Here is a 27,588-nt window from a genome sequence, read left to right as displayed (position 1 = left end):
CATCACACATACACAAGCGAATCCATGCAGATTAATCCCCAGGCTGAACCATGCTATTCCATTAATGTCCCAGCCCCGGTAATTAGTGCATTAGTGAGGAGTGTGAGTGATGACTCGGAGACGACATCACCTTTTAATTGGTGTCATGCTCCGCTCCTGTTTGGCAGTGATTGATCTCCGTGTTGACGTCACCATGGCAACCGCACCAAGACGTATGGGATGTAAGCACAGATGATATGTTAGCCTGTAAATCAAAGGCATTCAAATTGCAAGATTAAAGTGGTCATGGACTTAATGTCTTTGTCTAGGGGGAGAGGTTGAGACACAGGCCACAGGATGATTAGGTTCTCTCATTACATAATGATTCAGTAATTTTAATGAATTAATTAACAGCCACTGACAGGAAGAGGGGAAGAAAAAAAATGTCCCAGTGCACTTTCTCATCTTCATCGAAATACTCGCCGTGCTGACTTTTGCCCGTTTATTGATTTCAAATCGCTTCTTCTCATTATCATAATATAATCCAGAATGAAATGAGTTCACTCTGCTTTGAAAATGCAGTCATGTTTGTCTTTAGTTTAGCTTTTCACAATATGATCAGTGCCTGCCGTATCCAGTATCCATTTGTCAGACTTATGTTATATCTATTTATCAGTTTTACATGTTGAACATGTTTCTCAGCCAAATTATTTTTACCTTTTTCACCCAGTAAATGCAGAAACTATCTCTGACAGCCAACAGAAACAATGTGGATAATTGATGAGTCATTTAGGTGAATTGAAGTCAAGCGAGATGTCAAACATACTGACAGTCTTTGCTTTTCTTCCGGTTTTATGTAGGTTGACTTGAAAAACTAACATTTACTTATTTTGCTTTATTTTTCCAATTCATTCCTTTACTTGTTTTGGCTCTTCAAACCTTTTGCGGATTAATAAGCAGGTAGATTCATGGATGCCCCACATACTTTTTCTTTTCCTTATCTTGCAATAGGTAAAATGTTGTGTGTATATCTTCTGCAGTTTTATTCCGCAGACACTGCTGATTATTTGCAGGATATGAACATGACATATTCCTTTACAGGCGTGCCAAGCTGGAGCCTAACATTTCAGAGCGTTGGAGATGGTTCCTCCCCTCGGTGGAAATCGTTTTAACGCAGCTGTCAGTTTTGGCTCAATCTTCGTCTTTTTTTCATGACTCTCGGCCAAACCTTATACTGCTTTCCACAGTGCTTCGGCGTGTAACTAAGCTTGTAACTAAGCTTGTAACTAAGCTTGTAACTGATCCCGCGTGCTCTGTGAGGACGCGGAGTGGACGAGCGGTTTAACGGTCAGCGCCGTCCTGCCAGCGGTTTCTTAACAGCTGGGAAGCCGTTCCTAACACCCTTCGAAAACCATCGTCTTTATTGTCTCTAAAGCTCTGTGTGTAAGTTATGTGACTTTGTTTATTAATTTGAAGCAAAGTAACCCACCAAATAATGAAGCAATAATATTGTATTTCAAATTAAGAATTCCAATTAGCACAACAATAGGACGATGCATGATTGCGGAGATAATGCTGTGCCTAAGTGATTGCGGTGTGTGCCCCCTGTTGTGATTAGCTAAGGCAGCCATCCTCTCTTCCTTTACTGCCCTCTCTCCTCTCCTCCCATACCCCCTGGTGTTGCAGGGGCTGCGAATAGCTTTGTTAATTTGTTTATCCCCCAACGCGCCCCTCCCTCCCCAAGTCATAGCTTGTTATTAAGCACAACACGGCCATCAGATATGAGAGGCAGGCATTATGATAGTGAAAGGGGCATTTAAGGAGAGATAGAGGACAGATTAAGATTGCATCTGTAATCTTGAAGAATATTGCTACTGACAACACTACCCGTAACTCATTTTTCTATTTTGAGCCTCATTTAAGCCTGCGTTAAAAAAGAAGAAGAAGAAGAAAAAAAAACTACCTACCATTGCTTTATCATGCTGTCAGAAAAAGCTAATTAGAGTATTTTCTGCATTAATGAATGTCTTGCTGTTTTAAATGGTTACAATCCTCAGTTGCTCAATCAAATATGAGAGAGGGTGGGATGTTTCACTTGTGAATGATAATCATCTCTATGGCAACAGGGAGAAGCTTCTGATTCAGGTGAAATGAGCAAGTCAGCAGCACCCTGCAATCAAATAATCACCTTCAAATCACATTTGGTCCCACAGACACACACACACACACGCATGCATGCACAAAGACACAGCGTGCACTTTCAGCTATGATCGTCTTTGTGGTTCTGCTGTGCAGTATGTGTCGCTTTGGGGGGGCTTTTGGTTCCATAAAGAGCCAAATGACTTGTTAGTGGCTTTAAGTTTATTACATTCATGTCTTTTTTTCCTTTGCGCAAATCTACTTTCACAGTTTGATTGCAAATCCGAGCATCTGCCCTTAAACGTTGCATATTAATCAGAGAGGTCAAACACAGTGCAGTTTCCAACTGTGCTTAAAAGAAAAAACATGTGTTTATTAGAGCTAATGATTATTTCCATTAAGATAAAGCCACAGATTATTGTCTTAATTTGATTTTCCAGAGCCTAGGGTGATGCCTTCCAGTGAATGGCTTCTTCCAAATCTCCAAATATATTCTGCTCAAAGGAATAAAAGGCAAAGTAGCACACCAGTCTCAGAGGCTGGAACAAGCAAATGTTTGGCAGCTGTGCTTGAAAAATTCTCATGATTAATCAGTTCTCCGTTGTCAGCTCCAATGTTTATGTACACGGTGCTGAAATTGTTTTTCACTTCAGTTAAAGTTGACAACAAAATGAACTGATAACGTTTTGTTTTTTTTTTTATTTGTAAAGATTAATGAAATTCATGTTTTGGTTTTGTATTCCTAAATGTGATAAATTGGTGATTTAAATAATTTTTCTGTTGCACAAAACAAGCAATTTCACACTCTAGACACTCTGATAAATCAATTGCTATCAGAAAATCAACAGATACATTTATAATTTTTTTAAAAAGTATCTTAATTTTATGTATAATATAACACATGGTATGTTTGACAGCTTCAAACTGAGGCAGGGATTTTAGGTTCTTCACTCTCAATGTGGATTTCTCCTCTAAACGTCCTAGCAGGCCTGTCTGTCTCAAAGCTCTGAGCTGATTACAGCTTATCATAAATGAAGTGCTTGTTCTAGTCTATGTTGTTGACCTCCCTGGCTTCCAAGTTGGGCAACTGCAAATGTGATTTGAGGAGAACATTATGCAACAAAAACAGTGGAGGAAATTGACTTGATGTACAGTCTTGTGCAAAAGTCTCAAGCCACTCCTCATTTCTTTACCTGCCCATTTTCAATGGCAATATTGTTTTTTTGGTTTTTGTTATGCTTTGCGAACACTGACCCACGAATCATTAAAGCATAAAAAACTAAATCAAGGGATGAACCACTGCTGTGTCTACATTTAACAGACAGACAGACTTTGTTAGGAGCAGACTGACATAAAATCCTCTTTTTCCCCCAGGATAACACAGTGGTGCAGGCATAAAACAATTTTTTTGCACCAACAAGTTGATTCCCTGTGAGCTATTAGATGAAAACTTTGGCATGGTGTGCAGTGCATCCTTAAAAAACTGAGGAAACCGGACAAGTGGAGGACAAAAGACAACGTGGCAGACCTAAAGGGCTATCTTGAGCAAAGGAACAGTATGTGAAAGTCATGTCCTTAAGAAACAGGGGGGGAAAATCCAGCAAAGACCTGACAGAGGAGCTGAAAGATGCATCTGGCCCTTCAGTTGATCCATCTACTGTTCAGTGAAGCCACATCAGTAATGGTCTCAGTGGCAGGGTTGTTGTGAAGAAGCTGTTCTTGAGGAAGGGAAACAGGGAGAAAAGGCTGTTGTAGCCAAATTACACAAGAACTGGACTGAAAATCAGTGTCTGATGGAGTCATGAATCCAGATTTTACTTTATTTAGTTGTCAATTTGTATGGAAAAGGTCAGGAGAGAGGAACAGCAGCGAGTGTCTACAGCCATCTGTAAAACACAGTGGAGGCTGTGTCATTATTTGGTGCTGAATTTCAGCCAGTTGTGTTGAGGTTTGAGTTATGAACACAGAAACTACAGTCAGATGATCCATCACACAATACCATCTGGTAATGGGAATGCTATCAGTGATGGATTGGCCTCCCCAGATCCCAGACCTCAACAGTATTAAAGCAGTGTGACAGAGAATGTAGCAAAATGCAGCTGACATCCAAAAAAGAGCTTTGAATATTATTCAGTAAGCCTCCATTTATCAATATTATCATTTTCTTGGCTGTTTCCTGTCAAAAACCTTTTAAAAACAGATAAAAGACACAAATCTGCATTCGTATTATTCTAATTCTTTGTTTATAGCAATTATCTCCAAATTGTAGATATATGCAGATCAGAGTTCATTAACTGAAATGAAATAAAAGCTAGAATTAGTCAAAAAAGTCTAATGTGTTGTCTGCGGCTGTTTTTATATACAATGCCTAAAAATGTAGCAGCTGATGTTACAATCAAGGCGAAATAATTTTTACTCTTTAAGCTGCTTCATCTGCTTTCACCGTGTGACAGAAGACGTTAGGGTATAGACACTGCAGCCGACTGCTGTCACGATTGCTGAGCTAATGTGAGCCAAACAAAGAGCATCTACTGGCTATAAATGAATTACAAATCATGTCTGAGATCATTAACCAATAATCTAATATCTAGCTTATCTAGGAAGACTAAGAAAAACCTTCGTACAAAACAAACAAATCTCCATTACAGTTTCCAGCCTATCTGATACAAGCCTCACAAACCTACCAGTGGGGCTTGTTATATATTTTTTTAAAACACATAAATCCATATCGATGTTTAACCCCAGAAAAGTGAAACGTTTGACAAACACAGATTTGTTTGTATCAAAATGACTCATTTAGTACACATGTTGTAACAGACATTTAAAAGAAGTGACTATTAATTATAAATCATTCATAATTTTTAATGAACATTCATCAGTTCTGTATTCCAGTAGCACATTGTGTTATGTGAAGTAATGTTTTTATAATTAGAAAACCAAAAAAAATCCCAATTATGCAAAAAACTGTTGCACTGATTAAAGAAGCAATAAATTTGGTTATTTGAGTGTGTGTAGCAACAGCCTCTGTGGGTTTGATTATAGCCTGAAAATGGCCATAAAAAAGAAAACAACAGAAAAACAACAACAACTTTGTTTCGAAACTCGTCAGAATAATCGTTCTGTAAAAAAACCAGGGCTATGCCTCGTGGGAAAAATGCCATAAAAAACATTAGGTTGTAGGCTGCTAGCTTCACGGAACAGCACCAGCTGGTCTTAAAATGAATAAAAGAAATGTGAGCAAGAGGACAAGTACATAAGGGTCTGTAGTTTCAGAAGGGGTAACCGCACATAGGAGCTGGCAGCTGCATTAAATGGCACCAGTCTCAAAATGACCAGTTAGGAGGCAACTCCAGCATGCTTACCTTTGAGGCAGAGATGTTGTACATGGGACTGACCACTGAATGGAAACTATTAGGATGGGTGAAAGAGAACCAGTGTTGGATATAAGAACGTAGAGGGAGGTGTTCAGATTAAAAAGAAGAACATTTGTAGGATCAAGTAAGATGTTGGAGGAGTGCTCATTAGGGTTGTTTGGGTGGTGCTAAGCGGGAGTGTTCTGGAAGATAACTGAGAAGTTGAACCAAGAAGGCTACCACTCTATTTTCCAACCCCGTGCCATACCCTGTGGACGTCTATCAGTCACAGCCAGTTCCCTCGTAAACAGGTCAATGACCTCTCAACCGCATCCCAACTGCAAAAACATCAACCACAATTAATGCGTACACAGTAATAAACATGATGCAGAGTAGAAACGAACACAATCTCATTTGCCTTTAGAACCTGATTGATCCCGTCTCTGTGTAGGGAATAATTAATAGTTGTGAATAATGATGATGTTACCTCTGTTGTACTGACTATGTAAATGCGCATGACTCTCTCGCTTTGAAGACGCTCGTGGATGGATCCTGCTGCCGTCTGACGCTGCAGCTACTAAATAAACTCCGCAGACGGGCACAGCTCTAAGCAACAAACACAACTTCAGCTCTTGATAATGTTTTATCAAAGCACTTTTATTATACTTTCTAGACATGCGAGCGAGTCTCTCACCACTCACTGGTATGACTTTTTTACGGACATTTCAGTTTGTAATAGATGTGGAATTGCGGAGCAAAGTGAATGAGGCAAGAAATGTGGAAAAAGCCTGCTGTTCAGACCTGGAAGAAAAAAAATAATGTTAAATTTTACAACAGTTTTTTTTTTTTTTTTTTTGTCGTAAAGGCTTTCTTATTTAGCATGAGATTAGTTTAGGCAGTATGAAAGCGCGACACAGACATTGAAAGAGTTTGGCGCCTACCAGAAGCATGAGAATTGGCCATTGTGCAAAAATGCAAGGTTGATTTCATTCTCCCCACCTAAAGCCACTTGGACCCTTTACATCGTCAGACCCCACAGCTTGAGCTCCAGTAAGCCTGTGCTTTAAAACAGTGGTGGCTCCGTACTTTCTAAGAGCTGATCAGAAACAAAGTCAGGTGGTCTCTGCCTGTGATGGAGTGGCCAGCACAATCTCTCTAACCCTCAACCCTGTTGAGCTGTTTGGGGAGACAGCATGACCGTGTGATATGTGAGAAGTGTCCAGCTGCCTGTCAAACCAGTTCGTGGGAAGCACTTCAGGAAACATTTGGTGAATACCAAAGATTTGCAAAGTTCTATCTGCTGATACGTGACTTCGTTTTATAACAAAAACACATTTTTAAGGACAAAATTTTTATTTTATTTTATTTTATTCCAACCTTGTCATCGTGTTCAGTATAATTCTTTGTCACCTTGCATAAAAGTTAGATTTTTCAAATAAAAACATTTTGATTGACTTCAAACCTACAAAAAGGATTTTTTGTAATGTCCCAGACATTGGTGACAGACTAAAAGTGGCTGTTATAGGAGCTAGAGCACTTGCAGTGCTTTAATAACTTACCTTATGTCTGGTCAAAAAGTTCCTGTGGTGTTTTTAAAATGTAGAAAAGTAACAAAGCTAGTGACAAAGTACGTAACAGAAATAGAGTCAGAATCTTTATTTTCATTGCACAAAAGGTACAGCGAAAATGAATGCAGCCCCATTCAGAGTGCATGAATAACATTGTGTGTGCTTTTATCGTTACTGATTGCACAGTTATTCAGAAGTATAGAGTTGGAGGTAGATCTAGGCTGAATATACAGAAACTATATAATGTTATCAATATGTAAAAGTTAGACTGAATGGATGTGCATGTTACCTTTAGGCTTCTCCTACCTGTCCATCCATTTTCTTCTACTTATTGAATCACAAGGGGTCACAAGGGGTGGCTATCCCAGCTGTCACAGGACACGAGGCAGGGTACTGCCTGGACAGGCCATCGATCAGGACTAACACATAGAGACAAACCACCACTCCCACTCAAAGTCACACCTATGGCCAGTTTCTGATCACCAACCCCAAGCATCTCTTTGGAATGTGGGAGGAAGATGGTTTACCAGGAAATACTCACATAAATACATTCAACCTAAACCTTCTTGCTGTGAAGTAACGGTGCTGACCAGCACACCACTTGTGATTCCTGAAAGTTGAATATTATTTGGAAGTGTTTAGACATGGTAGTTCCTATCACAGACACGGTTTCTCAGAGACTGAAATGAGAAAGGCTTTCCCAGCTTGGACACAATACTTGGTAGCTTTGTTCTTTTTTAACACTAGTGCTCTGGGCTCTCGTTTAACTTGTCACAGTTTAATAGCAAACATAGCAAACACAGAAACGTGAACAAAGGACCTCACTTTGATATGGAGCTGAGAACACATGAAAACTGGTATTGCTAGTGAAGAAAATATTTAGTATTCCTTGCTTTACCTAAGATATTTTCTCCTGTTGTGACAACAAGGCCCTCTTCTTCCTACCAACAGCCAAACACAGGGCCTGCATGTTGCACAGTTAAGTGGTATGAACGGTAATAGAAGTGAACTTATTAAGAAATGTTTAATTTTACTAGTTAATACTAAAATATTGAACTTTTAAATGTGTCACAAACTATGGAAAAAAAACCACTATATTGCTACATGTTTTACTAAAACAAAATTCTCAATGTAAATATGTTTCCAGTTCGATTAGAACAGTAATTACTGTGAATGAGAGTGAAAAGTCCACGGCCTGATTTTCAGCGTACATATAGAAAGGACAAAGAAGCAAAGACTTTGAATAAATCCATCTACAAGACATAAATAAAAGGATGGTCCAAGTCTAAATGGGAAGAGCTCAACTGTGCTGATTCACTCAGCTGAGGATCTCGTACTTTTATTCCATCTGAACTGAACCCTATATGCAATCAGACAGCACAGTCTTCCAGCCACTGCGCAGCATGCTGTGCTAAGCAGTCAGTGCAAAAATGCTTCATGGATTTTGAACCTTCAGTGACACGAGCTACTGAAATAATCGGCAGATGGACAAAAGCTGGGGAAAAAAACACTGCAAGACTGTGGAGGCAGTACTAATGAGGTCTTTTTAAAAATACTGCATTGCAATGCATTCGTTAGCTTACAGAAACTAGTGTGTAGCAGTAATGACCTCAATAGAGTGAGCAGTTTGCACGAAGAGGTTTGCAGTCTGTTCTGATAGCAGGTGGTGGGCAGTAGGCCATAGATTGTGTATAGAGGTAATGTTAGAGGGTCAGCTCAGTCTGGTGATGGCTGTCGGGAAGAAGCCGTTGAGGTGCTGAGTTGGCGTAGCTCTAATGAAATGTTACCTTCCCCCGAAGGAAAGCTTCTGAACAGGTGGTTGCCTGTTTGTCTGGGATCAGCGGCGATGCTCTTCATTGTGTGGCTCTGTCATGGAGGGCAACTGGCAACCAATTATCTACTCAGCAATGCTGAGTGGGTAAGATTGGCTGCTACAGCTTGTTTCCAGTAGTGCCGGGAAAGTAGAATCCTTTCTATTCGGAGTGTTCTGGCTGAGAGCGGTTAAGTTGGACACAAAAAACGCTGTCACACACAGAGCGACTCAATCACAGTACAGCAGCTAATGCAGAGGTGCTCTGTGCTGATGTTGGCTTTATCCTTTTTGTCCCGACAGATGTTTTCAAGCATATTTATCTCATATTTACAGGACAGTCACTTTACTGTATATGCTGTGAGCTAATGACTCATTAGTTAATTAAAACATATGTATTTATTCAGATTTTGAAGAGTAAAAACATAATTTTTTTTTAGCACAAATACATGTATTCATACAATGTGCTGTATTTTAGCCATGCATTTCAGTTATTTATTTATTTCTAGGCATACAGAACGATGCATAATGGTGTGTAACTGGCAGCACATTTGTAGATCCTTCTCATTTCTCTCTTTGCTTTTCAATTAATGGAACCAAAGTCTGCTTGCTTACTATAGTCTGTCGTGCTCGGTGTTCTTTTGTGTGAATGGAGACCAATTCAGGCTGAATATTGGTTTAAACTGTATTATTGCCTAAATAATGATCCTTAAATACTCGTCCTTGACGAGTCCAAACTTGTGTGTGTGTGTTTGTATGTGCAAGACGGTGCATGTGTGACTTTGTGATTGGATTCTGTGTGTTTCCGTGCATGTGAGCACGCGCCTCACCTCCAGCTTCTTTCACCCAGCTGCTTCATGCCTCATTGGGGTTTGTATTGATTGTTCCAGTTTCTCTTTGTTTTCAGTCCTCTATTTTGGTCGTCTGATGCAGCTCTAAGAAACCCGCTGGCCTTTGCTAAAACTGCCCTAACAGCTACAGGAGCCTTTGGTAAAATTGCTTTAAATGGGTAGACAGACTGTGGTCAGAAAGCTCTGAATGGTGAGAGAGCCCTTTGGTAAAATGTCTCCAGAAGGTCAGAGAAGCTGCAATAAAATAGCCTCAATAGCTCCAACGGTACACTGGGTGCACGGTAGGCGCCGCGCGGCAACTCACACACACGCATTTCCTTATCTTCCCGATCCTCTCTATCACACACACAAATGTAGGCATGCACCCACGCTCCAAACCAGCAGAGATGGAGCTTGTATGTGACCGGCGGTGCTGCGTTGCTGTTTGTCTGCAGCATTTCAGCTCGCAGCGGTTGTAGATGGTGGCTGCCAGAGGGAAATGTAACATGGCGGCAATCCCCTGCTCATTGAGTAATATCCTGCCCGCCGTAACATTACTCAGCTTTCAGTAAGAGACCAGATCAGTGAGACAGCTAGTGGGAGACAGATGGAGAGAGATGGGGGGACTCTGACAGAAAGAGAGAGGAGGCGTGATGGGAAATGAAAGAACAACAGAGAAATGCGTGAAGAAGAAAGCTGTGATCTGTTGGACTTGGTGTACTGTCGCAACCGTGACTAACTAGATAAGTGTGACAGCGAGTTTTACTGGTAAATAAACACCGGCATGTACAGCAAATCTCATCATTGAAGACGCGTGAAGTGTGTCACCACCTCCGCTCTTCCTTTATCCTTCTTTCCGTCATTTCATCCCTTTATCCGAGCGAGACGTCCCATTTCAGATTAGCAAGGTCAAACCAATGATGAGTCCTGAGGTTTATACCGGTTAAGAAATTGCGGCAATGAGCCTCTGCTCATGCTCTCTCACACACACACGAAAGACAGTCCGTCATGCATGCAAAAAGCACACAGTTAAACAGTCTTGACAGTGGCATTAGTAGCTTTCAAGGAGTTTGTGGAGGGGAGTAAGAAAAACACTTTAGCACCTCTCGTCTGTCAGAGTGAAGCGAGGGTCGACAGGCGAAAATGCGGACCCCCCGCTCTTAGTCTCTACTCTAACGTTGACTTAGACACAGATTTGTTTTATTGGCTCTGAAGTCCCTCTCCTTCACTCTCCTTCACACTTGTTTTTTCCCCATTTGTCTCTCCTCTTTTTTACTCTCCCCCCCCCGCCTCTCTTTCTCCCATCCCTCAGAAGTTTTGGCTTAGCTAGAGGCTGACACAGCCATGCAGAACTTGGATGAGCAATTGCCTTTACTGTACATGCTAAACTACACACTAAATCGAATGACTGATGTGCTTGAAAGTGTTTGCTGCTGGGCAAAGCCGGCTGTAGTCTTTGGTTGTCAGACAGAATATAGTCGGCGGTTAGCCATGTCTACGAGCGAAAAAGGACTTGGCAATCAGGCCTGGATGTGTTTCCACTTGTGTGAGGGTATTGATAAATCATTTTTAACTGACTGCAGTGCTACCTTGGCTGTAATGCTTATCGATAAGGCAGTATATTCACAGTCAATCACCCCCATTGTGCCCCACAGCTCTGCCCAGGACTGATACAAATACTTGATAATGACATCTGGTTTACTTCAGTGGTTAAAGAGGAATGAACACATGCATGCTCACACGCACATCTCCCACTTTCTCCCACCACAAGTGTGAAATCTAATCGTCATCGGAGCACGCAATCATTTTTTATCTAATCTGGAGACACATACATGCCTGACAACAAGAGCGAATGCTGCATGCTAGTATTGTCGCCATGTCGACCACCTGAAATGGTTTGTCTCCTATGTAATCTGTACATCTTTGCGTTTTAGCCGCTAATGTGAGAAAGCTTATGATGCTGCTGCTATCTCAGCAAGCCTCACTTTGCTACTAAATTTCCACCAGCTTGAATTCTTCTCTGTTCTCTCATTTCTCTCCACGGTAGTTTAAGAAAACCTGAAAAAAGCCACATCAAGTACCTCCTTCTTTTAATAGTGAACTGTCTGTTTCTCGCTCCCTCCACCCCACGCTCTTCTCTTCAGCTTTTCTCATCCTCCGCACACATCTCGGCGGGGTAGCCGACAGCGAGGGTACAGCACAGAACCCCCCTCACAGCGGTACCGTCCTATTACCTCTGGCAGTCATCTCACTGTCACACTGATCAATGATTCATGTGTGCGCGCGCCTCAGCCTGTTAGCTCACTGCACTGCTGCTCATCGCTGCCACTGTGCTGCTGCCGACGCCACCGCGCCTTCACCAGTTATAATGACTGGACTAACTCAGAGTCCTCTCACTAACGTGTGCCTTTGCCAAAGCACAAGAGAGAAAGATGGACGCTGAGAGGGATGGATAGACAGGCAGGAGGAAAAGAGAGCGAGAATGAAGGGTCAGGCTGAGCACATGCTGCTCGCATAACTGGCTGCACACTGTGTGGAAGTGTGAGTCTGTGAGAGCGTCTCTGTATTTTAAATGGAAAGAGGTGCCGGTGTCTCTCTAGATTAAATTCTTGCCACTCAGTAGCCATCTTTGAAATGTCTCCAGGCAGTTATGTGGACTAACAAGTTCAGGTGGGGGTTTCTATTATGTAAATACTTTTACAACAGTGGATGAGTATGTTACACATGGCCAGAGTCTGAAATCATGAGGTCAGTATGTCTGTACATGTATTCCTCATGATTTGAAAGCACAGGCTTTGGCTCTCTGTTCAGTTTTTTTTCTCTTGGCTCTACATAGTTTAAACTCCAGTGCATTTCCTAAATATGCTACAGACACTGCTCTGCTGCATATTAGCTCAGCAGCACTTCCCACCCTTTTGTTTCTAAGAGGCAGGAAATCGGAAGAAACTCAGTCAAAGGGAGAATCTGCACAAAGGGAAAGGAGTTAAACAGGCAGTGAATTAATGGACTGGACTGAGGCCTTGTTTAAAACAAATAAGAAATGTATGGGGCTAAGCTAAGCTAAGCTAATTAGCAGCTAGCTGTACCTGCATATTTACTGTACATATAACCCTGCCAAGAAAGCAAGCTTATTTTCTAAAACATCAAGTGAAGGTTTAAACGTTCTACATGGTTTTGTGGGAAAAATTATTTTCTATTAAGTTATTTCTCCTTTTGATCTAATAAAGAAATGCGAACAGTCAAAATATCAAGGTGTCACAAAGGGCCTATATTAAACACTCCGTTACTAGTTTATCCAACATTGTTTGAGGGGGTTGTAGTTGACTTTTTTTCTTATATTTCCTCAGGAGACTGCATGTCCTTTTATCATCACAGATAAGAACTAACACCACAGTTCATTTGACGATATAATCCAGATTCTCCAAGGTCTCTGTGATTTTCTAGAGTGTAGGATAGCGTAACTCAGGACGACAGGACATCTCTATGACGACTGTGCCAGTATCGTTTGTGTGTCCAAAAACGATATTAATTTGTCTGTGACTCAGGGGTCTGTCAGAATAAAGGTTAAGGTCAAGAATAAACCTTCATGCTCAGCAGTTGCTCATCTTTTTTCATGTCTCTTTGGCACTGAATAACCTGCAGCAATTGAAACCTTGTAACCTCTACATGCCTAAAAGATAGACATATATTAAACTCCCATTCCTGTCCATATTATGGGCTCTATGAGTGCTCAGTTTTAAATGCCCGGAATTCATTTGCTTAAGTGACAAACCAACAAATATGTCCTCACTGGTATTAATATTACTGTTTGGACATTAGATCCTCAAAAGTACAAGAGCATATGCTCAAACGCTCACTCTTCCATCATCTCCTCATCACACTCAGAGGTCCTTGTTCCCTTCTTGCTCCGGTGTGTGTTTGTGTGTGCATGCATGCTGTGCAACTCTAGATGCTAAGTGTTCCAGCAAAAGGTCAACAGCCATAAAGTAAGAGAGTGAGAGAGACAGAGAATGGGGGGAGGGCTGATGAGGAGGAGCAGGAGAAGTGGGGTCTGAGGGTGTTTTGAGGAGAGATGGAGTGGTGACGAGGAGAAGGTAGGAGAGCCAGTGAGGACTGTCGCTGCAGAGTCATAACTGGAGTGGGTAATACTTGGCCAGCAGAGGTGTGGGGGACACCAGACAAACATGGAGAGCAAGAAAAGCAATTCAGATGAGAGGAAGCGAGGAGAGAATGGAGTCTGAGAGACTTAATGGTGGAAATGCCAAATGTATCAGTTTGGGAATAACTTGTCATCCCTCACTCAGCACTCTTACAGACTAATTTATGAAACTATGATAAGTTGTTCCACTCCACTGCCAAATATAATGCCGTACAAACTGTGACGAGGAATACAAACCTGCATTTTTAGGTGTGGTATGATATTTTATGGTGTATTTTAAGAGAAAGATAATTGCCGTGGTCGAAAGGAAATTTCAGCGGCGTTCTCGCTAATTCTGTCAGTGTCAAATAAGTGTGATTTTGACCACTGTCACTGTGTGTGTGCTTTTTTCACGAGTTTCTTTCTACCTGCTTGCGTTCTCCTCCCACCTGTCTGCTAAGGATGCAGTACGGGCAGTACCAGACAACCGAAAGGATTTTGCTGGAAGCTAAATCCATGAAATTAAATGTACAAGGAAGATCATTTGGGTTACTGTTTGACATCCTTTTTTTCCCAGCATCAAAATGAATCATCACAGGTACTTTCACAGCAAAGTGTTTATGCGAAAAATCCCCCACGTCGCCTTTTTTTAAAAAAGAAAAAGAAAACAAGAGATGTTTAAAAATGACTGACTTGTACTCACACTGACGTGAGGAGCTTGTGCGTGTCCATGTCTGGTCTCGTCACAGACTGACAGTTCAATTAGTTTGAGCTAAATGATGCATGACGTCTCCCTCATGGCCCTGGTAATCGCCAGTGTTCTGCTTTGAAGAGCTCATATTGTGCATGAGTAGATAGCTAAACCAATAGTGGCTAGTGCTAGTCAAAAGTAGAAATGTGTGATTTGCTGATCCCCGTAGATGCCAGAGTGAGGCATGGGACCCTGTTGGCTTCAACTCTCAGAGCTCATCATAGATTTGCTGGTATTTTTCAGAGAAAACAGTTTTATTTCCCCGCCTCGCAACCCTCTCCTCTGTGCTTCTGCAAAGGAAAGTAGCAGCAAATGGCTTTGAACTATTTGGAGTTTTAATTAGGTATTCTTCATCAGGAGGGGGTGGAGTGTGGGCGACTGTGGAGGCGTGTGCATGCATGCATGTATGCACAGATGAGAAAAGTGCGAGCCTGCGCCGTACCTGTGTGATTGTGTTGGTTGCGCCGTATAATTGTGGATTTGTTTTTCTAAGCAGCCATTTTACGCGAGCGTTATCAAGCTCGTGTCAAGTGCTTTTTCTGGGTGTCGGCAATCAGCAGACAGAGGACAGACAGTGAAGATGTTTGAAGTCCTTAGAAGTTCCCTACCTTGATCTGCATGCAGCAGCCATCCTCTGACTGCCACCAGCACATAGTAACTTTTTGATTTAAGTCTTTGCTTTTGTTTGATGTTCCAAATGTGTCAGAGGAGGGGAGAAAAAAAACTGCAATGATTTATTTCATTTGCTTTGTTCTTCCTATCAGCAAAGGGACATCACCTTTTTAGATTCTTTTAAAGAAATAAAAAAAACCTAAATTAAAACACTGCTCAAGTATAAGCCTGAATGAATGGAACCTTGTGATTGGTCAGAACACAGCTGAATGTTTTACTCAACACTTTACTGACAACACTCGCAAAAAACTAATTTATTTCCTTAATGGGCGTGTGTTAGTTGTTTTTATTTAACAGCATGTTGGTTTCCCGTCCTAGTAAACAATTTTATGAGTGGGAGGGGGGAATCCAGTATCCTCTCTCATACCCTTTGTTGTTTAAAAGGCCCATATGGATTGTGAATCGGCAGCAGCTTTCAAAGCATCATTAGTCATGCATAAAAGCCTGTGTTAGCGCTTTAATACTAGCCCTGGGCTCAGACTCACAAGATCTGCCTTAATTGCCCACCACTGCCTCGTTCTGTGTTGGTGTGCACATGTGCCATGTGCGCAGGCATGCACGCATGTGTGCGTGACAGTTTGTCTTCCTTGCGTGTTTTCTAATTGTCCTTTGCTTTGCTGGACACTAATAAGCACATAAAGAGAGTGAGTGCTCTAAGATGGGCATTAAAAAAAGGATTCAGACACACCCCTCTTGCATGTTTTGAATAATGATCTCCTCTGTCTGTTTTCTTTTCTTTACCCTTGGCTGCCAATCTGTGTGCGTGTGTGTGTGTGTAGCGGTCCACCTGTTAGGTTTGACCTGGCATCTGCGTCACGGTGAGAGCCAGCTGTATGAGAATGGCTTGAGCTCAGCAGACCATCAACAAGAGGACCGCAGCAAAACCAGACCGACAAGCTCCGTCCACCTGCTGGACACGCTCAACCCTGAAAACACACACAGTGGTGACAGAGGTGAGCTGACACGCACACAGTGTACACTGTAATAACAGATGTTCTGCACTCAGCCACTGACAGGATCTGCCCGTTAGTAACAACAAAACAAATGTAATACAGCAGCTTGAAAAATTTGTATTAAATGTATTGACTAAAAACATAAGTGATGACTTCGAGTGCTTCACTTCATTTTTCTTTATCTGTGCCTGGCTGTTTTCTTTTTCATTCTATCGACATTTTTGCAAGCAAAAAGGCAAGGAAAGCATTTTTGACTATTTCATTAAGCATGCCCAATAAGGGCGTATTTTGACAAATCGGAATTATTTTCAGGGCCTTCATATTTCAGGTTTCCATGGAAAACCACCCCTTCAGAGTTGCTCTAGACTTACCTTCATGTCAGTCTTTAACCAGACTGCGATGTTAGTCAGCTGGGACTTTTCATTTTAACAATGTTTTTAAAAACTGTCTGCGTTGTAGCTTCAAAGTTCTGCAGACTTTTGCAGAGAGCTCCTCATCTTTGCTTTAGGTTGTCAGCTCAAGGCTACAAGCCTTTACAGGTGTAACACACCCGACTCATCAAATGGATTATGAGTAATGTACATGCCAAATTTTGAGACAGGAGAGGAATGTGTTAAAAAATTATGGACATGAAGTTGTCTTTGGATAACTGTTGAATCTTTGCCTAAATCCTGGAGAGCGCTCTTGACGGGCTGCAGAGACATAAATGAGTTTTTCTTCTTCATGCTGTTTGCCAATTTTTACTTTTGCTGGGTGCACCTGGTTTTCTGGAAGGAGGCCAGCTGTTGGTTTTGATGGTACCTGTGATAGTGCTCTGATAGATTTGTGCTTTTGTGTGAGTCCTGGTATTATGTCCTTCATTTGCATGGCTCCACTCTACTCCTCATATTATCACCTCTGCATAAATGGCAACTTTCAGTCAACTTTCAGCCACATGGTGACTCTTTTAGGCATGAATTATTGATCAAAAAAATGAGACACATCTGCCCACTTAGTGTCCCGGTTACTTTTGGACCATGGCAAATTGTGCACCATAGCTTAAGAGGATTCTAGTTGTTTCTCTTTAATGATGCTGTGAACCACAGCTGAGACTTCAATTTAGGATCCATTAACTTCTGCAAACTAAACATATAGAACAATGACATGTAATGTTTTAATCACATTTTTACAAACACCATACACATAAGCCAAAGATTAAGCCTGTCGTGTTGTGTTGCTGCAGAGGCTAAAACAAGCACAAAGAGTTGCTGAAGAGTGAAAACTGAAGATGCACCAAACACATCCGCTTATATTCAGATCTTCAGGTACAGGTCTACAAATTTCAATCAGCTTCTAGTGCATTAACTCCCTGGCTTCGTAAATAACACTCTTCCCACAACTAATGATACAATACAATAGAGAGACATTAGTCCAGAGATAAGCCTGACTCTGATTACTCATTTTTTAGAAAGGCTAGGAAACTGGTTAATCGTGTTTTCTTTTTCCTGCTACGTGACTGGAATTGCTTTTCTCCACTCTGCCTTCTCCCAACTAGCCAGAGGAATTACTAACACCAGTTTAACCCCACGATATGGGACATTAATTGTGAGTGTCTCAGGTCATGAAGTCAGACAGGACAGAGCAACCTTCATGGTTGGTGTGATTCTGATGGATATTACATCGGAGGCTGTCGGAGCCCACGTTCAGCACTTACACAGAGAACGCGCGAAGCAAAACTGCAACTCGCTGCAATTTAGGCAACCTGGGACATCCCTGAAGCAACTATTCTTGATGAATCCTCACATTCGGAGGATTAACGCTCTCATCAGTATCTAAATCCTCCAATAGAGCACGCAGGGGTCGTGGAATTCACTTCTGAGTGTTGCGTCACAACAATCTATTGTTTCAGCTCTTATTGCTTTATATGCGCCGTGAAAGCTGGGAAATCAAAATGGGCAAAGCTAAGCTGTTGATGCAGGGGGCTCAGATTAATAAAATTGGCACGGTGGAGGTGGTCCCCAGGCAGAGGAGGGCCAGGGAGATTAGAGATTAGGCTGTAATCCAGTGTGGCAGATTATCACGCTCATCCTGCTGCACCCATCACCTCTCACACCAAGAGACCACACAATCCCCTAGATTACACCGCGAACGATGGCGAGGGAAGGAATGGAAAGGATAGAGAGAGATAAGGGGGCAAGGGACGGATACACGACGAAGCTAAAAAAGAATTGCTGTCATTAAAGTAGCAAATTCCTTAAACGTCTTAGAAGAAGCTTTCACGACTTGTCTGCAAACCACCAAAAAAAAAGAAACCCAAAGAACAACAAGATGCAAAATGTTCAGTTTTTTAAATTCGGAATAAATTGTCTTAGCCTAACGCACTGCTATAAACACAAGAAACACAAGTAACAGTGGGAGCATGGAGATAGCTGAGGCGGCTGATTGGAGGATAGTCATCAGTTTCTGCTTGTTTTGATATAAACTGATGACACAGTAGGGAGAGATGAAACGAGCTTGGCGGAATGATTGGAAGGTAGTAATCTTCTTGTATTGTCGTTCATGTATTTTTAGTGTTGTTGTTTTTCTGTCAACTTCAATGCCATAAAGATGATTTGTTGGCTCCACTCTGAAATCAGAATCCGGAGCCGCAAGACTTCTAATCCACCTTATGAGGCGGCCCGCGCCACTGTGTTTGATGCTAATTGACATGTTGTGTCATGCGCGTATGGCTAGCGTCTCGTCAAGCCGCGCGTGCTGTTTTATATTCTTCACGCTATCTCTCCTGCAGTTTCCAGAGATCACCAGCAGCCCCTCTAAGCCGACCACACATAAAAGCTTCTCTAATTAGTATTACAGTAATTGCCACTCGCCCCATGATACCCAACCTCGCGCTGATGTGCATGCATGAATGTGTGCTCACAAACACACCGCCTTTCCCTTATCTCTTCTCTGTTTTTATATCAAACAAGCGAGGGTAAGGGCATTTAGAGATGGCCATCTCACACACACACACACACACACACACACACACACATTAATGGAAACTCTTCTGCCGTACATGAAAGCAGATGTGCCCAGAACAGATTTTTTTTGTCGGTGGAATCCCTTCCTTAATGAAGTACATCAGAGTTTGAGAGTAATATTTCACTCAATGTGCAACGTCGGATGTATTAACGATATGAAATGATACAAAGTGACATACAGTAGAGCGGCGCGTTGCCTCATTATAATGTGGAGATGATGAAATGTGGAGCTTGTGGAATGCCATCTGAGCCTATGTGATGATTGTATAAACTCCTGAGTTAGTGCCGAATTGTTTTCACTCTGCCTGATGGTGTGGTTGGAAAATTGTGTGCAGATGGATGAAATGTGACAGAGACAGAGAGAAGGGCTCTTAAAGAGCACATCAATATTCTAGACTGCGTGCAGATAGAGTGGAAGGGAGTGAGGCCGAGCAGTCCGCATGTGTGCACAAGAGTAAGAAAGTGTGTTGATGTTGCGCGCAGGTGCGAGCAGAGCGAATGTGTGTGGCGCAGAGGTGAGCGCGTGCGGGTGTGTGCAAATGCTTATGGACTGGTCCCTGTTACACTGGTCTCATTGATTTTCTCACGCTGGGATACAGTCTCAGGATGTAACACATGCGCACACGCCTGCGTTCACACAGACACACACGCAGAGAGAGTATGGATCACTTAGTGAACCCCCTGCTTGAGCGCCTCAAGTTGAGAAAGCCTAACAGCAGCGGCATGTCTGTCTGTTAGGCGGCCGGCATTCAAAACATCTCATCCAGAAATATCGGAGGAAATGAAACGTAATTTCAAACTACAGCCTGTGTTTACAGTGTACATGTCACGTTTTGTCAAGAGCAGGAACTTTTGACATTTGAGTAGTATGTGCCACAGGCTCTGACATCAATTGTAAAATAAACAATAAAATAAACTCAAAGCTGGTCAAAAGGTGGTCAAACAAGAACTTTATTCAACTGTTTCCATTTGATACTGGTGCACTGTACAAAAGTATTGAGCCACCCATCAAGTCATTATATTTTGATTTTTAAATTTTTGTTTGCTATTGCTCAAGGCGTCTAGAAGAATAGTTCTCCATGCTTTCTGAAGGTCTTTTTAAAGCTTTTCTTTGGACATTGGCTGCTTTTTTACTTATTTTCAGTTCAGTTTTGTTTGTTAAGCTACTTTGTTACTGGCAGCCTGTTGCAAAAACAACACATTTCCTTATTTTTCTATGAAAACTGACAGAATAAAAAAGTTTGGCATACAATAGTGTGCAGTGTGCCCTTAAAAATGAGGAAACTTGGCAACTGGAGGACAAACGAATAAAAGAAATGATAGTGTAAAAAAAACATCTGTAGCAGATGAACGGTATGTGAAATCGATGTCCTTAAGAAATAGAAAAAATCCAGCAAAGACCTAATACAGGACCCGAGAGATCTGGCACTTCAGTTAATACTACTGTTCACTAAAGCCTCATCAGAAATGGTCTCAGTAGAAGGGTGGCTGTCAAGAAGCCTTTCTTCAGGATGAGAAACAGGGAGAGAAGTATGCCAAATTACACAGGAACTGGACTGAATCAGTGCCAACAGGTCTGATGGAGTCATGAATCCAGAGTAGTTTTAGTTTAAATAATCATCAGTATGGAGGAGGTCAGATGTCATGTGGTGGAGGCTGTGTCATGGTTTGGGGCTGTTTTTTAGCCAGTGGTGTTGGGGATATTTAAAAATTGATGAAATTATGAATGTCGAAAAGTACTGTCGCCATGATACAGCATGCGGTACAGTGGAAAGTTTTATTTTTCAGTGTGACGCCAAAAACACTGCCAATGCAGCAAAAGCATACCTGGTTAGAAAACACAATCAGTCATGGATTGGCCTCCCCAGAGCTCAGACTTAAACATTATTTAAGACTGCTTAAAGAAATAACAAGACAGCTGCCTAAGAGAGTTTATTATGAATTAAGCAATCTCTGTATGTATGCACCTATTTCCCACCATCCCAGCAAAATATAAAGAAATTAGGGGTGGCTTGAGACTTTTGCACAGTCCTGTTAATGCAGTTATTAATGTGTTTGTGGCGAGAATAAGACACGGCGGGACCACGGAGTGTCATTCAGAGCCATCTTTATTGACATCTCACCACAACACACCACAAACCCTGAGTCCCCGTGTTTTTAACTAGGCGGGCGTGATTAAGGATGCCGTGCAGGGAGGGCGGACGCACCTGCACGGCACCGCAGACCACGCCCCGCCACATACCCCCATCGCCCGATTGAGGCCGGGGAGCCATCCGGCCGAACCTACTCCCCCACCGCGAGTGGGAGAGGGAATCAGCCCGGACAGCTGGCGTCCCCAGGCCCCGGCCAAGCGATGGCGAGGTGCGAGTTCAGGTGGCCGCGCGCGAATCCAGCGGCGCAGGCCAAGCTGGTTCGGAAGTCGGACGCGTGGCAGGTGCACCCGGTGCGGCCGGCCCAGTCGTGAGCCCCAGCTCACAGGTGGCTGGCCAGAGGTGTGGCATGTACTGGCCTCTGGTGGTGGTGAGGCCGGTCTGGCAAGCACGGCGATCTCAAGCGTGGCGCACGCCTCGCTCGCCGGTTCCAATCGAGCAGGCTCCCCTGGCACGGGGACCTCCAGCTCCTTGCACGGCCCCTCCGTCACCGCCGTCGCTCCCCGCTGGAGCAGCCCATCGCGCGACTCCTCCGTCACTACTACTCCCTCCGCCGCCACTCCCGGCTCGAGCAGCCCCTCGCGCGGCTCCTCTTCCTCCAGCCGGCGCAGACCCTCGCGCACCTCATCTGCCGCCTCCGGTTGGAGCAGCTCATCTACCGCTCCCGGCGGGAGCAGCCCTTCACCCGGCTGTTACCCCTCCTCCGGCAGGCGCAGATCCCTGCGCGCCTCGTCTGCCACCTCTGGCTGCTGAGGTGCCTCACGCGTCTCCTCCACCGCTTCACTGTCCTCGGGACACACCTGTGGGGGTGGCGCCCAAGCCCAGAGCAGCGCCGCCAGCTCCCCAATCCTTTGCAGGTGGCGCTCGGACTGGTCCTGCAGCTCTTCCTGCTGGTGACGCACCTCCGCCGCCTGCTCCCGCTGGGCGGCCGCCATTTCGGCCACCCTCTGGGCCAGCTCCTCCACTCCCTGGCTCTGATAAGGACCTGCTGTGCCGCCTCCTGGGTTTCGGCACCAATGTGGCGAGAATAAGGCACGGCGGGACCACGGAGTGTCATTCAGAGCCATCTTTATTGACATCTCACCACAACACACCACAAACCCTGAGTCTAAAAACACGGGGATTAAGGATGCAGGTGCGTCCGCCCTCCCTGCACGGCACCGCAGACCACGCCCCGCCACAGCGTTTAATTAGCAGCTTCCTTACAGATTAAAATTACATTACATGCCACATGCCACAGTGAATTGTTAAACCAACCAACAATATCATATTCCTGACTCAGAATGTGCCTTTGGGGAACGGCTCCTCACACAAACATGATGAGTCTGCTTTCACTGAAGTGAATGAGTCTTGTACCTTAGTTGACAGAAACATGAGTATTTTCCTGTTGTTTCTGACCACATTTTGATTATGCTTGTCAGTTAAATCCCTAACAACAAAACTGGTTTAAAAATAGATCTTTTGAGCACAGTGCTGGAGTTTTGTTTCTTTTTTTCTTTGGCTTTTGTTGGAACAAACCTTCGAGTTCCTCTGCTCAGGAAAAACTGGGAAGATACAATTTTAAAAAAGCAGTTAAAGTAGCCTTGCCTTGATTTGTTCCTACATTCAAACACTATTTACATATGCATCAGCATTAACAATCTAATAGCATAGCACATAAGCATAAGCACATTTGTTAAGGAAATATATATTTTTATTAAGCAGGTAAAAATATCTCTTCACATATCTTTATTAGTAGTTTTTAAAATTTTGGAAAACATATTAGATACAAATATTTCATAAAAATGACAAAGAGATGTACCAAAGTACTACAGAGAAGGAAGCCTGTTTTGTTACACAAAGTTGCATCGACCTTGTGTTCTACTTTTTTGGACATAAATATCCAAGAGGGGTAATTTAAGATACTTACAAGTAATTTTCAAAATGCATCACAGTAGTTAAGCCTCTAGACCTGCACCCAGACTACACAGGTAAAGCTTGAAGAAAAATAATCTGTAGGTACTTTATCCACCTTCTAATTGACACAACACATATTACATGTGTAACAATGCATGTGTCGTGCAATGAATGCGTTTGCTAAGGGCCAGATGTGTCTGTCACACACGTAGCCTGGGGTTTGATGGTAGAAGGTGAGGAAGAGAGAGTAATGGAAGGGCCTAAGGCCAAGAGCATTATCTTCTCCTGACTCTGACTGACACTCATTAGGCTGCACAGTGGAGAGAGGCGGCTGAAAACTTATTAAGCCACCTGCTCAAAAGGCCCTTAATTGAATCCAAGTAATTATAGAGACCTTGCCCATTGTGATATTTTTATTCATCCTGCGGCAAACTCAATCTCTCTTGCATTTGGAACGCTATTAATGTTGTCTGCACCAATATGTGTGAGATTCAGACACAGACCTATGCGTCAGTATTGACGTGCGCACACACACACACACAGTTCCAGTCCCCTCAGACGTGTCCCGTCACCAAGACCCTGGCTGCACTTTTTAGTCTGTTCTCTGCTTCATTAGAATCTGAGGGATAATAAAATTAATTGCAAAGACAGTTTAGTTCCTTTGAAAATAGATTACAGGTGTAATTGTTTTACCTGAATAACCCGTAGGCAAGAGAAATTAATTAGACCTTGTGTCCCAAGTCCTAATGTAGTTCCGTTCCTTCATTGGCCTGGTGCACCCACACACCCACACTCAGAGACACACAGCACATTCAGATGGATGGGCAGGCAAACTCACACTAACTTTTGGAAGCACGTGTTTTGCAAAGACGGGGGTGAAGGAGGACAATGTGGAGGTGTTAGCGAGTCATTAGAAATGGGAGAGGTTAAGAGTTCAATTGTAAAGCCGTCCTGATCCAGATGTCCTGCGGCCTGGGAACATTTTCAAGGGCTAATTTAGCAGAAAATATCGCAGTGTGTACATGTGTTTGCATATTGCGTGCGACTAGTGTCAGTGGGGGCATTAGGAGCACTATGTGTACAACCAGTATAATTGGCTGAGGCAGCATCATCATTATTATAATGCTCCCTATGTTGGTTATATCAGACTGACCCACTACCAATTCATCATTCCCATCAAGGCCATGTTGATGGTAGACATGAATGAGCAATGCAATGCTTTTATCTGCCCTTTAAACAGGCTCAACATTTTCAAATATTCCAATTTTTTTTCTTCCCCTGCCAACTAATGATAAAAGGAGGCTTATGCGATGCTGTTGTATTTTTACTCTTATTCCAAGCCGCTGATAGCAAGTGTGAATTTCAAGCTGCTTTTCTCTTATTAAAGCCACGAGATAGCAAGGTGCGAAGGAATTTTTGCCTCCCAGTTTGCATATCATCTTGTTTAAGCTTGTATTCTTTATGTCTGCCAGATAGGAATAAACACAGATTTGCTGTTTTGAAAGATCTTTTCAAAGAGTGGGCTCAGGTTTTGTGCTGAGACACACAGCTGGAACACATTGATTGACAGAAGTAATCTGAGTGGCTCTAGGAGCCCCCGGTCACCATGTGAGCCGTCTGGTTTCTGTGGGACTCCCAAAAATGCCTCGATCCTCTCCCCTGATTTTACTGGAGCTGCAGTATTATTCTCTACGTGCTGAGACAGACGGAGAGAGAAGGAGGGAGGGAGAGAGAGAGATGCAAGGAGGGTTTTTCTTCTTTCTTGCATCAGCAGTTGTAACTCGACACAGCCAACTCCTCAATGAGCATGGTCCTCTCATATGTGCTCCCCCTCCCTCCCTTTTACATCTCCCCCGCTTCCCCCATCTCCCTACCACCCTTCCTTGTGGCTGACCTGAGTGCCGCTTTCTGTCCCCTTGTTGCATCACACTTGGAGAAGCACTGTACAGTAATTAGCGTCAGTCCTGCTCATCTGCCCGCCAGCCTGCCAGTCAGCCTGCTTGTGCGCCTGTCTGCCTGCCAGTGTTCCGCCAACTGCCATGCCCTATTCATGTCCTATTCATCTAGTGCTGAATAAAAGGCTGCTTTCCTCGGGACATCCATCCCTCTGCTGGCCTTTATATTTTTGTGGCGAGGCGCAGAAGTGAGGATTAGCATTAAAAGGAATAGACTGCTGAGGTAGACTCGGTAGGAATGCATGAATGCATACTTTAGTTCGGCCAAGCTGCTTTTGTTCGGTTTGGTAGAGATTTTAATGCGAGAACAAATTATGCCTCATACAGACACCTGTCTGTGAGTGTGTGTGTGTGGGTTGTTGTGTTTTTTTTTGCTTTTACTTTCATTCAAAAATCTTTTTCAACTGTTTTTGTTCTCGTCCCAATCTCATCGTTTTGTCCCTTTTTTTCCCTCTCGTCGCACTAGTTAAGCGCGTTACCGAATTAATCACTTTATTATTTCTTTTCAAGTGTTGCCTAAATGAGATAGAAGGGTAGAAAAAGATGATGTATGATCTTTTGGCATTCATTTGCACAATTTTTAAAATTCACTGAAATTCAAGTATTCACTGTGTGTGATTTGACGAGTGAGCTGCGAATGTCTTTTAGTCTTGGCTCTAAGATATTTGTCTCGCGTTAAGGTTCAAAGCTGACCCTTTCCACAATCTCGCTGCTACAGATGGCCTGCCAAAGTGTTGGCATCGTCACGTCCACTAACCAACCAGATAGGAATCCAGTATTAGATAATCACACATTGATCAACTTTGACACTGGCACACTGGCACAAATTGTAAAGGAGAAAAAAAAAAACACCAAAAGAAATGGAATGAATGGAGGTAAAACGTAGAAAATGAAGTGTTTGGAATTCCAGCAATGAAGAAAATCTAACTGAGTCGTGGCGGCAGAAACCACATTTGTGTGATGTGTCTGCAGCTCTTATTATGACTCCGTCAAGCATGGAAAGAAACAGCTGGGGAATTATGACTGTTCATTGTGGCCTAAGATTCTGTAAATTTCATCAATTGTGCGGTCCGCATAACACAACTTGATGTCGTACCTAAGTTTATTTGATCTATGTTGGCTTGACATTGCTGAAATCTCCCAGTCTGCAGGTGCCACAGCTATACTAGAGATGCATGCAGTGCCTTGAGCAAGAAATGCATTGCTTAGGCATTTTCAACATCCTGCAAACTTGTTGTCTTTGATGACCCTTAGTAGGAGATGGATGGATGGATGGATGCACCTTTTGTCTAACATTTGTGTGCAGATATCCTGCTGTGTAGTTGGAGCAGGGTAGCATGTTTGCTGATTAACCCAAGGCGATCTGACCTGGTGACGAGACTAGAGAAGAAAAGTCGATGTGACATTTCAAGCAAAACCACAAATGTCAGCTTCATGGCGTGGCAAGCTGGAAAGACAAAACAATCATCAGACCCAGAATTTTTCTCCGATCATCATGAATATCTGTGTAAAACTTAACAGCTGTAGTTACTGAGATCTGCAGTAGAGAGCTGGAATGACCAACGGACTAATAAATATTCCCATCGCTTTAGCTTCTGCTAGCATAGCAAGATGAGTACCTCACATTCCTGCACTCTCCGCCTCCCTCGCTCTGACAGTTCGTGTGATATATGTCAGCTGGCCTGCGGGCATGTATGGTGTCGCCATAATGGAGTGGTAAAGCAGCAGGCATTATGGATTGAGAGCGAGCCGGCTCGTCCATGAATCTGCCCCTAACTGTTCTTCTGCCTTTGTGGCCGTAACGATCGGCTGGCTCCCCTCTGTCACCATATTTCCTCCATCTTAGTTTAGAAGCAGAGATATATCTCTACATAAAGGCTGACACAAAGAGGGCTGGAGAGCCTTGCCTGCTCCCCAACACAAAAGACTCGGGCCTGGTGGTTGATAAAGGCTTATGGAGAGAAGAGGAGCTGATGGCCAGGGGACTGTTGGAAAGACTATTCTCTTCACAGACAAAGACACACTCTCACTCAAGACACTATCTGTGTGACGCTGTTTGTGAATGCGTGCATGTGCCCTCCTCACTTTTTCTCATCCTTCGCTCTCTCTCGTTCTCTCTCTCCTTTCACACTAACACACACACACACACAGACTTTCTTTCTTGTTAGAAGATGCTAATATAGCACACGACAAAGCCCCAGTAGACAGCTCTCAGACAAAACACTTCCTTTTTAAAGCAGTTCATCTTTATGCAGAGCCTATCCAAAGGCCTGCCAAAGCATGGTCTCTTGAAAAGCAGGATTTTCACCACCGCTCAGTCATTCCTGACATCTATTCAGTCTCACTTCATTAGTGCAGCGGCTGATCACGCTGATGTTTGAGGACATCAGGT

The 27,588-nt window shown here is 43.1% G+C and overlaps 1 protein-coding gene and 1 pseudogene across 2 annotated transcripts in view; both read left to right on the top strand.

Annotated features, from left to right (window-relative positions):
• The window catches only part of tenm1 (teneurin transmembrane protein 1), a 191,752-nt gene that overhangs the window by 73,054 nt on the left and 91,110 nt on the right, over nucleotides 1-27,588 (top strand). For both annotated transcript variants that reach the window (XM_006781765.3, XM_087848169.1), the window contains exon 6: nucleotides 16,020-16,193. In XM_006781765.3, the coding sequence (XP_006781828.2) occupies nucleotides 16,020-16,193 (174 nt within the window). The remainder of the gene's footprint in view (nucleotides 1-16,019; nucleotides 16,194-27,588) is intronic.
• On the top strand, nucleotides 20,943-24,743 carry LOC148106119 (uncharacterized; annotated as a pseudogene).

Source organism: Neolamprologus brichardi, chromosome 2, assembly GCF_056152115.1.
Source record: "Neolamprologus brichardi isolate AB-2024 chromosome 2, ASM5615211v1, whole genome shotgun sequence".
NCBI classification, from domain to species: Eukaryota; Metazoa; Chordata; class Actinopteri; order Cichliformes; family Cichlidae; genus Neolamprologus; species Neolamprologus brichardi.
This window is presented reverse-complemented; position numbering and strand designations above follow the sequence as displayed.